General features: G+C 38.2%; 1 protein-coding gene across 1 annotated transcript; it reads left to right on the forward strand.

Annotated features, from left to right (window-relative positions):
* Positions 1-1445: 1445 nt before the first annotated feature.
* On the forward strand, positions 1446-11550 carry GCK72_008853 (uncharacterized protein; the record flags this gene model as incomplete). Its single annotated transcript, XM_053727082.1, has 13 exons — positions 1446-1546; positions 4198-4303; positions 4645-5157; positions 5202-5291; positions 5344-5589; positions 6481-6620; positions 6665-6800; positions 6914-7717; positions 8665-8786; positions 8832-9078; positions 9130-9354; positions 10526-10671; positions 11376-11550. The coding sequence occupies 13 exons, from the start codon at positions 1446-1448 to the stop codon at positions 11548-11550; spliced, it is 3051 nt and encodes a 1016-aa protein (XP_053586659.1).
* Between the last annotated feature and the right edge of the window lie 236 nt (positions 11551-11786).

An 11786-nucleotide genomic window follows, 5' to 3' on the forward strand; every position in this document is an offset into this window, starting at 1 on the left:
GCAGAATTAATGAGGCTGTTCTTCGCGCGCACCACCAGAGAGTGACCGGTTGAACTGTCTGCGTCTCACTTCCCAACCACACTATCTAGCTCCACCCCTCGTTCGGAAATGAGGCGGGTTCGGGTTACCCCCCGGGAGAATTGAGGCAAAAGCCTAGGAGTGGGCGGAGCCTGTGTCTGCGTCTCCATGGGGACAATGGTCTCTAGCTTGGAGGGAAGAGAGTGAAGATGGCAGTTTTGTTTCGTCTCACTACAATGCACAACCACCGTTACACAACTGATCTTATGATTCTTAGTTTGATGTGCAGGTGTGAATTGATTACTGTAATTAGTGGATTCTTTCTGAAAGAAGTTTTATAAAATGAAGTTTTTTCAACTTCCATCATAACGACTAGCCATCTATGACTCTACTAAAGAATTTCGAAATCTAGTTTATGTGTGTACTGACTCCCAGCTCTTTCACAATGGCAACTGAACTCTGAGCATCTTTTTTTTGGAGTGATACATTTGTTGGCAAAAACCGTCCAAAGGTCTGAACTTTTTTGTACCAAAAATTGTTCGAGAATAACGCTAGCCGCCAAAATCTTCCAAGCCACGTTTAGACTCCGAGGTAACGGCTTATCATAGGGAATTATGTACCTAACTTCCACAATTATCTTATTCCCTCTAATTGACCGACAGGTTTTTCAGTTTTTTAATTAATTGAAAAGGGCAAAAACTATTTTTCTTTTTACTACTTCCAAAGGGAAAAATAGTTTCCATCCTAATTTTGCGTCCTCCAGAATAGGCCCGACAAATTGTTTCTATATCTTTTGTAATCCACTTCGGTTGTATCAGTGGCTCTTTGCCCTTCATCACGAATCTAAATAAATAAATTCAAGAAATTCAATTGATCAATTAAGATGTATTGGACATTCAGATGGTGCCTGACCGTTTATTATACATACAGCTTTGTGTCAATTCTTGAAAAGTTGGAGCAAAAAAAGAGCTATCCGTTCCTGTGTCTGTCTGTCCGGATTTCCGCTATACCCAATTTTTCTCAAAATTTCAAACTTTTCACATCAGTTTGCCCAGAATTCCAGAGTTCTGCAATTCAAAAATTTAAGCTTTTTTATGTATACAGTAGTTCAATTTTTGAAATTTCCTCTATTTTTCAATTTTAAGAACCTTTTTATTAGCTCGGCTCAGTTCTTACAACTGCGCTCCGCCGAAATGCCCTTGCAAAATGTCTCTTTTTCTCTGGGTCTCTCAATTTCGCACACAATTTTCTTTAGTTTCGGAAGAGCGCGGCTGTGAGAAGCGTGTCGTGCTAATGCATCTGAAAATTCCTCTGTTTTTGGTATTTGACTTTGAAACTTCGATTTTTTTAATTGAAATTCTGATTGTGTTCCTCGATGAATCTTTCTTTTTTTTCCAAATTTTTAATTTTTTGAATTTCAGCCAACAATGTCATACGGCGGCCACGACCCGAAAGGGTACGGAGTCGAAGACTTGGTACTTTTATCGACGATCGACTTGAGAAATGTGGTGCAGAATTTGCAGTTGAGGTGAGTTTTATTTTAAAAATCGAAAAACAAGTCTTCGAAATTTCAAAAAATTTCCATAATCTTTGATCCCTTCTCTCTTCCGTTGTTCCTCCCTCTTCGTTCTTGACCTTCTCATCCGTCACGCCATCTGTTTCCTTCCGATGACGTGGCATCATTAATCCCCCTCCTCCTATTCCGTTCTTTTTGTTCGAAGGCATCCCTCTGGGCGCCAGCGACGGGATACACCTAATGAATAAATCAGTGTTTTCAAATGGTGTCTGTGTCTTCTTGTTGAATGAGACAGTAAGAGAAAAGAAACACGGGCGGTCCTCCGCTTTATACAGCCGGATAATGGGAGTTGTAGAAGTAAAAGTAGCGGATGAAGGGAGAGAAAAACGGAAAGTTTGAGTGGTGGGGATCTTTAAAAGTTTTTGGGTTTATGGGTCTGGGATATTTCGGAGATAGAAACATGAAAAGTTTCAGAAAATTAATGTTTTATATCTATTAGCTCGTCACATTACTTACAACTGCGCTCCACCGGAATGCCCTTGAAAAATGTATCTTTTTCTCTAAGTCTCTCAATTTTGCACACAATTTTCATCGGTTTCGGTAGAGCGTGGTTGTGACAAGCGTGCCGTTCTATTAGATTTTACAGTGTCTTCCAATCTGTCCTACCGAGAAGAGACGTTTTGAAACCAGACGTTTCGAAACTAACGGTGAAAAAAGTGAAAAGTTTTCTGTTTGATTAACTTTCCTTCATGTAAGGTTTCGGAAGTGGTTTCAGAACTTCACAGTTGCCAAATGTCTGGTTTCGAAACGTCCCGGAGCCTTTTTGTACAACTTTTAAGTTTATATTAGCTCAGCACAACTCTTACAACTGCGCTTCACTGAAATCTCCTTGAGAAACTGTCTCACTTTCTATCAGGGCTGGGCATTTTTTGAGAGGTCAAATAAATTGTTTGACCAAATAATGTTTGAATATTTTTTCCAAACAATTTATTTGATCAAATAATATTTGAATTTGTTTTTCAAATAATTTATTTGACAAAACATTATTTGAAATTTTTTCTCAAATAATCAAATAATTTCAAATAATTTCAAACAACTCAATAAAATGTTTTATTGAGAATAAAGGCAGTAAAAAGAAAAAAAACAATAGGTTATATTTTAAAACATGTAAAAATCAAGGAAAAATACTATTTTTTGTTAAATTTTCCGTCCTGAAAGACTTTCTCGAGTTCGAAGTAATTATTTTCCCCTAGCCATTCGGCAGTTTGAAGAGAAAAATGAACATAAATGATACAAAGAAATGGGTTTCAAATTATTTGAAAATTTTCAAATAATTTGGTCAAATAATTTGTTTGAAAACAAAGTTCAAATAATTATTTGAAGCAATTTATTTGACTTTTACCCCAAATTTCAAATAATTCAAATAATCAAACAAATAATTTGCCCAGCCCTGCTTTCTATACGTCTCAAATGTTTCCACACTATTTCATTTATGTTCAGTAGAGCGAAGTTGCAAATCTGCTATATGCCGAGTAACTTTTTGCAAAATACTGAAAATCAGACCTGTCAAAAATCGAGCCGGTCGGAGCGGATTCAAAAATGGGTACTCATTTTTTACGAAACTTTTTTAAATTTTTGGAATATTGAATGAAAAAGTGCTTAAATTATCATACATATTCATCTTTTTTTGAATTTGAATGTTCAGTCGGAAACTAGATTTTTTTCGAAAAAAAGTAGAAAAAATTCAAATGTTGGTTCAAAATGGGCCGAGCCGACCTGGGACAAGTCTGCTGAAAAGTATCTGTCAAGAGATTTTCCCACGCTTCCTCTCACAATCAGTTTCAAATTTGAAAAAAAAAACTGAATGCTTGTACATTTTTAGACCCTTTTCTAACTTCGGAAAGGTAAAAACCCAACTCACATTTTCTGGAAATGAATCAAACTTTCTAATAGTTTCCCGAATGCCTTTTCCCCCCATTTACCCCTATCCTAATAATCGTAAATCTACATGATTAGTACATAAAACCCACGTCACTTCTGATGGCCGAACATCTGCTCACCCATCATTAGACCCTCTCTTTCTTCCTGAATCTTCCTTTTGACAACCACTAGCTCTCGCTCTCCCATAGAGACCCTCTCCTATAGAGACATTAGTCTCATTTTGACAAATCGACTCATCAAAATCTTTCTCTTCTTTTGGCAACATGTTCCATTTTGGGAGAAGAAGACGTGCCGCCCGTTTTCTAATTCAATTCTGGAGGGGGAGACTCCAAAAGACACCCGATTGCTGGGGGAGGGAACGAGACCAAAATTATTTCGAAATGCGAGAAAATGGAGCAAAAGAGAGGAGTGAACATAAGAATATCCGATTTCGAAATTTCGTATGGAAATGGGAAATTGGATGACACATTTAGAAGTAGTAAAGGATTTCGAAATATGTACGACTAGTTTCTGAGCAGAAGTAAAAAAGAAAAAAGAAAAAGGGAACAAATCTGGCGCGTCGTTGACGCGTTTTCCGAAAAAGTTTCCAAAAATGAAAACGATATTGACTTTTCGAATCATTGTGGCAAAAGTGTTTGTCAAAAGGTTTAGGAGTGACTATTCACAGACCTTGCAAAAAAAGAAAATGAAAAAAATAGTACAAAATTTGGAAACAATTTCAGATTCCAAAAAGGACGAATCTATACGTATATTGGAGAAGTGTTGGTGGCTGTGAATCCATACAGACAACTTGGGATTTATGAAAAGAATACGGTGGATCAGTATAAGGTATGGGATACGAATTTTACGATGTTAGTAGCTCGGAACGGCTTGGGTAGAAATTTTTGTGAAAAAATTCAGTTCGGTGAAACTTTTGAAATTGACCTCGGCTCGTGGGAAACAATTTTTCAGAAAAAGAAATTTCGCAAAAAAAGTATAGTGAAAAAAGTTTAAAAACAACCTTCCTAACAACCGTGTTCTCAAAAAAAAAACCGAAAAACAATATCGAACTTCTGACTTGATTGTTGTCTGTTCACACAAAAAACTTTGTTCAGAAAGGGCTATTCCTAGACTACGAGTACAAGATCTACTATCACAGTTTCATTTTTCGAAAACATTCCAAATTACAGGGACGCGAAATCTATGAACGTGCGCCACACGTCTTTGCAATTGCTGATGCCGCCTACCGATCCATGAAACGATTCGGTCGTGACTCGTGCATCGTCATCTCCGGAGAATCCGGTGCTGGAAAAACGGAAACTAGCAAGATCATTATGAAATACCTTGCTGCTATCACAAACGTCCGACAACAGGGAGAAATCGAGAGAGTCAAGAATGTGCTCCTGAGATCGAATTGTATTCTGGAGGCGTTCGGATGTGCGAAGACAAACAGAAATGATAATTCGTCGAGATTCGGAAAGTATATGCATATCAATTTTGATTATGACGGCGATCCGGTTGGAGGAAATATCTCGAATTATTTGTTGGAAAAGTCCCGAGTAGTCCGTCAACAAGAGGGTGAACGTAATTTCCACGTGTTCTACCAGCTGGTTAATGGAGGAGATGATGGCTTGTTGAGACAGTTTGGGGTGGCTAAGGATGCCAAGCAATATTACTTTTTGAATCAGGGAAAGTCTCAGAAGGTACGAAAGAGTGTCCGTCCAGAAGCCTAATCTCAAGTTTTCAGGTCGCGTCAATCAATGATTCCAGAGATTTCGCAGAAGTTCAGACTGCACTCCGATCGATTCACACTTTTGATAAGCAAGACGTTGAGAGTGTAAGTTTCTGAAAATTGTGTAGTCTCTAACTAAAACTCTTCTTTTTTCCAGATGTGGTCTGTCATCGCTGCTCTCATCCATCTCGGAAACGTCCGTTTCATCGACGCCAACAACTCATCTGGAGCAGTCCATATCTCTGAAAAAGCAGCCCTTCAAAATGCGGCACGATGCCTGAATGTCACCCCGGATGAGCTTTCCAAAAGTTTAAGTTCTCAAGTTGTGGCGGCTCATGGAGATATTGTGAAAAAGCAACATGATGTGAATGCTGCTTATTATACAAGGGATGCGTTGGCTAAGGTGAGAGAGGCTTTTAAGGAAACACTGTTTTTGATGATAATAATTTGAAAGTTAAGTTGAAAGCAAGCCTCTGAAGTTGATACAATTTGATAACAGTTATATATGACCAACTTTGACCGCGTGTCACAATGACAATGATTGTCACATGATTTCATTTATTGGTCAAAATTGTAGATCAAAAACAGAGCTCCATTTTTGTAGTTGACAACTTTCTTGTACTACGGACTTTTTCTAGCTAGTTATACGTTGGCGAAATAACTTCATCATTATGCATAACAATGAAATTCTTAAGTGGTTCATGTTTAACTCACTAACCAGGGAAGATCATGTTTTCAGTTCAGAGATATGGGACGTTGCCGTTATCATTGGAAAGCTGAGAAACACTGATTTCAAATATATATTCAGTTTTTGCCCTCGAGGTCTGGTATTCAAGAAAAATTAGGTCAACGTTCCGGTGTACACCACGCTGGCGACATTTTTTCCGTCGAAACTTTGACCCCACTTTTCTCCGAATACCAGTCCTCGAGAGCAAAAACAGAATATATACTTGAAATCAGCATTTTTCAGCATTCCAATGGTGTAGATTACGTCCCATATCTCCAGCAGAATCCATGACCTTCTCTAGTAAGGAAAGTCCGTACAAAAAAGTTATGAACTACAAAAATGGAGCCCTAGATTTGATCTATAAACCCAGCAAACAGTCGAACATAAGTTACAGTCAATGGCAATATGGCACGTGATTAGCGTTGCTCACTTTCTAATTGAAACTGAAAGTGTCGTAACCTTTATGGAGTTCTGTTAAGGCATACTTCTGATTCTAATTCTGAAGATCTGAATTAGCGAGAACACCCGGAAATTTGTCATAATTTTCTCATCTGAAAGTTCTTCCAGGCTCTCTACGAACGCCTGTTCTCCTGGGTTGTCTCCAAAATCAACGAGGCAATCAGTGTCCAGAATAACTCTCGATACAGCAAATCCCACGTCATCGGAGTCCTCGATATCTATGGTTTTGAGATCTTTGGAACTAATAGGTTTCATTCGTCCTCTTATCCTCATAAGATCCCTTATTTTTCAGTTTTGAACAATTATGCATCAACTACTGCAATGAGAAATTGCAACAATTGTTTATCGAATTGGTGTTGAAGCAAGAGCAAGAGGAATACGAGAGAGAAGGAATTAAATGGGTCAAAATAGATTACTTCAATAATAAGGTAGTGAATAATATATGAGTGTGACATAGAGGGGATAATTGAAATGAGACTGAAGAATGTTTGAGTGCGTGCGTGACGAGACAAGATCAAAAATACAAAACACTACTTTCCAGATCATCTGTGACCTGGTCGAAGTTCCCCGCACCGGAATACTGTCGATTCTCGATGAAGCATGTGCTAGTATTGGAAATGTCACGGATAAAGTTTTCCTTGGAGAACTGGACAAAAAACTGAAAGGACACCAACATTACACCAGCAGAAACCTCAAACAAAGTGACAAATCGATGGGATTCGAGGAGTTCAGAATCACTCATTATGCTGGAGACGTGACGTATTCTGTGATGGGATTCATGGATAAGAATAAGGATACGTTGTTCCAGGACTTGAAGAGATTACTGTATCACAGCAAGAATCGACTCATCAAATCTTTGTTCCCTGATGGCTCGAAGTCTATGGCGGAAGTCAATAGACGTCCTCCGACTGCTGGATTCCTTTTTAAGAATTCAATGAGTGAATTGGTAAAACAGCTGGCTCAGAAAGAACCGCATTATATCAGATGTATCAAACCGAATGAGGAGAAGAGCTCGAATATCTTCGATCTGGAGCGAGTCGAGCATCAAGTCCGTTATCTTGGTCTCCTTGAAAATGTTCGTGTACGTCGTGCCGGTTTCGCCCATCGTATGCCATACGATCGTTTCGTGAACCGATATAAATTGATCTGCCAGCAAACATGGCCGAATCCACGCAGAGGACAACAACTTCGAGATAGTTGTATGCAGATTTTGGAGTCGGCTGGAATGGCTCAGGATTGTGTACAAGGAAGGACGAAGATATTCATTAGGAGCCCGCAGACAGTGTTCAGAATGGAAGAGTTGAGAACAGAACAGTTGCCGAATGTAGTCACTTTCTTGCAAAAGGTAGGTTAAGTTTTTAACATCAAGATCTATATGGTTGGAAAGCTGACATTGTGGAAATTCTGATACAAAACACTGGTCAGACCCAAAAAAGATAGATTTATAACAATCTATGGATTAGGAAGTTTCTGATCTCGGCATATTTTGGTACTGTTTGTTACGACTTTAAAAATATTTTCAGAATCCTCATGTTATTAGATTTCTACTCATTTGAGGCTTGTAGAAAGTATCATAATTCGATTTAGTTCACTAAAAAATTATCTGGGCGTAGTTATCAGATGTGACCTAAATCAGAACTCTGATTGTGTCTTAAAATTTGCGACCAGTTTTTCACCGAGTTTTTGCCATGTCCGAAAATCAGTGTGAAGCGTGTTATGAGACCTCAAAATGCCAAAACATGCTCCTTGTCGTGCAGTTTTCAGTACATTTCAATAGAAATTCTCCTCGTTTTCACGTGAAAGGAATTTTTTCAAAAAATTTCAAGAAAACTTTCGAAAAACGAGCATTCATGTGCACGACGAGGAGAATTTTTATTGAAATGTACTGAAAAACAGCACGGCGAGGGGCGATTTTGGCCCTTTGAGGTCTCAGAACTCGCTTCAGGCGGATTTTCGGACATGGCTTCAAGATTATTTTCTGTTTTCCTTGGTTTTCTGAATCGATTCATATAAAAAATATTAAGTTTGTCAATAGTGGCCCCTTTCAAAGTAAATCTGCAACTACGTGAAGAGTCCCTTTGCACACGCACCTATACTTCATATGTTTCTATTTTAATCCAATGTGATTCTCATGATCCGCTCCTTAGTTCATGATCACCTCCCTGCAAAACTTCTCCTATGTTTATGACACTTTTGTGATTACGTCTTTCAACTTCTTTTTGTTGTTTCAAACCAAAAATAGATTTTCATTTTTCCTTGAAACCTCCAACTTGAAGTACCTGTCATTTTCAGATGGTCCGTGGAGTCCAAGCACGTGAACGATACCGACGAATGGTGGCTGTACGAAGAATCATTGGAGCATACAGAAGATATAAATTGAAATCTTATATTTGGCAACTGATCAACGCCTTCAGGTGTGTAAAGATGATTTTCAGTCAGGTTCTAGGTTCCTTTTCCAGAGATGTCCGCCGAATGAAGGATCTTGGAAAATCGATCCGTTGGCCGGCACCACCTCTAGTACTTGCACAATTCGTATCCCGTCTCCGTGTGATGCATCAAAGATGGCGTGCCGCCACTATTCTTGCTAGAATCCCGCCTCATCTACGAGCGAGTCTTACACAGAAAATTGCCGCTTTCGAAGTGTTCAACAACAAAAAAGAGAACTGGGGATACCCGAGAATGTGGAGAGGAGACTACCTCTCACAGGTACACTCACTCTGAGAGAATCTATAAATTTCACTAAAACCATTTTTGCAGCAAGAAGAACTCGATCTCCCAACTTCGGTGTCCACGTACCAAGACGGTATCCAAACCCTCCGACAGAGTCACCCATTCGGAAAAGTGTTATTTTCCACGTATATTCAAAAGTACAACAAGTTTAATAAGAGCTCGTTGAGAGTTCTCATTGTGACTGATCGATTCGTGGCGAAGTTGGAGACGAAGAAGTTTAAGTTGCTCAAAGAGCCCATTCCATTGCAATCGGTGAGTTTTTTGAGAAGTTTTTGTGAATTCAAATGTCTCATTTTGATCACAACCATGTTTTTAAAGAGGGACACCACTATTCCAAAAAAGGAATCAGTCTGAAGCGAGTTATGAGACATCAAAGTGCAAAAAATCGCACCTCGTCGTGCAGTTTTCAGTACATTTCAATAGACATTCTCGTCTGTACGTGAATGTTTATTTTTCGATTTTTTCTAAAAAAAAATTTGAAAATACTCAGTGCACGACGAGGAGCGATTGTTAGCAGTTTGAGGTCTCATAACTCGCTTTAGACTGATTTTCGAACCTAACTCCAAGACGGTTTACCCTTTTCCATGAGTTTCTGAATCGATTCATAATAAAAATCTTTAATTTTGGAATAGTGCTGGCTCCCTTTAACTCAAGTCTACAAATTGTTCATATTTTCCTGGAAAGCCACATGCTTCAAATCTAGATTCTAATATTCTACTACCGATAAACAATAACCGTTCTCCAGGGATCGGTGTTCTACGAAAGTTACCTAGACATATTTATGGCTTTATTTTTGCTTATTGGTTGGTCAAAAAACCTGATCAAAAATGAAAAGTAGGAAAAATTGATAAACAATGGAAGAATATATGATCAACTCTTACAACTTGTACTCACATACAATCAGAAAGTCTTACTATGTAACCCTTCTGATAATTGTCTAACGTCTGATATTGTATTTCAGCATTTAGAATTAGTTAAATGCTCATAACCTGCTCCTAAACTAGATTTCCAGAATTTTCAGACTCAGATTTTTAGCCAATGAGCATAACTCGGCAAATTCTGACAACGCCATTTAATTGAGTACATTCGAAAGTACATATATGTGTGTCAAGTTTCAGCAAATTCTCAACCATAGTTAGAAAAAAGTTCCCTTGTAAGCTACAATCCAATTCTAAGAAGGTTTTATGTACCTGACTCTGATCGTAGAAACGAAAACCTGATGGTCGGTATAGTATTTGCTATAATTTATAGCAAGCGTTGATTCAGTGTGCTCACGAGGCTCTCTTGGGGAAAAAATTCCGATTTCCTGATGCCTTTTCTCACAAAAATTTCAATATTGAAACGATTTCTTCCGTTATTTGAACCCCATTTTCGCCTTTCCAAACACCACTTCCATTTGTTTCGTTTATTTCGTTTATTTCAGATATCTCGTATTTCCGTAAGCGCCGAATCGAATGGCCTATTCGTGATTCATGTCGGAGATAACGATATTGTCGGATGTGCGAAGAACACGAAGAACGAGGAGAGAGTGGGCGAAATGATTGGCACTTTGTTGGCTCATTATGACAAGTGAGAAACAGACAGATTTTTATGTTTTTTTAGTCGTTTGGAGGGATTTATTGTTTGAGATGATGATCTATTAGTGTAGTAAGAAGGTAGCAACTGTGCTCTACGGATAAACAATAGTATACTCTCGTTGTCTGCGTCTCATCTAAAATTCAGGGTTACGATAGAGCGCATTTACCTCAGTTACAGTAACGTCCAAAAGGTTGTAAACTTTGGCCGTTTTCAGTTGAAATTGGCCAACTTTGAGGATGTGTCATGGTAATACTGATAGTCCCAACAACTAGATTTTTAACGAATTATACAGAACAAAGGTAGAGCTTCATTTTTGTAGTTTACAACTTTTTTGTACGGGAACCCCTTAGAGAGTTATGGTCATTTTAAGGGAACAGCTAAAAAATTGCACTATTTTATACTGAAATTGGTCGATTTGAGGGAGTAATTAACTTGCTAGGGAGTGTCCGTACAAAAACGTTGTCAACTACAAAAATGGAGCTCTACTTTTGATCTGTAAGATTCATTAAAAACCTACTAGGTGTGAAAATCTGTATTACCATGACACACTCTCAAATTTGGACATTTTCAAATGGAAACGGCCAAAGTTTACACCTTTTGACCGGTACTGTAGCTCCAGTAACTTTAGTAGTTGGTCTAGGATTTCAGTTTGCGTTTTCTAGGCCATTGACCCTGGATCTTCAATTATTTTCCAGAATCACAATGCGCCGTCCGCCAATCATCATTCAATCGGCAGTCGTCTGTATCCTTGGTGGAAAAACTAAAACGATTCGAGTCTTCGACGCTGAAAACAACAATATACCGCCCGTTTTCAAGAAGAATGGAAATGATGTGGATCTGATCTGCCATCAATTAACCGCAGTTGCTTAATTTTTAATTTACTTAAAGTAAATTACTTTTTCATTTTTTAAGAAAAATATTATTGCCAGTTTTATATTGACGGTTAGTACACTCATCCCACCTCGTTTCTTCATTTTCTTTTGAAACATTTTTTGTTTACTAAAATCATCTCAAATATCGAATCGACACATTCTAGTCCTAAATATGCTTTTAATGTTCATTTTTTTAATGAAAATGTTTTGAATTTTGAGTTTTCACTATTTTGG

Source organism: Caenorhabditis remanei, chromosome III, assembly GCF_010183535.1.
Source record: "Caenorhabditis remanei strain PX506 chromosome III, whole genome shotgun sequence".
Taxonomy (NCBI): Eukaryota; Metazoa; Nematoda; class Chromadorea; order Rhabditida; family Rhabditidae; genus Caenorhabditis; species Caenorhabditis remanei.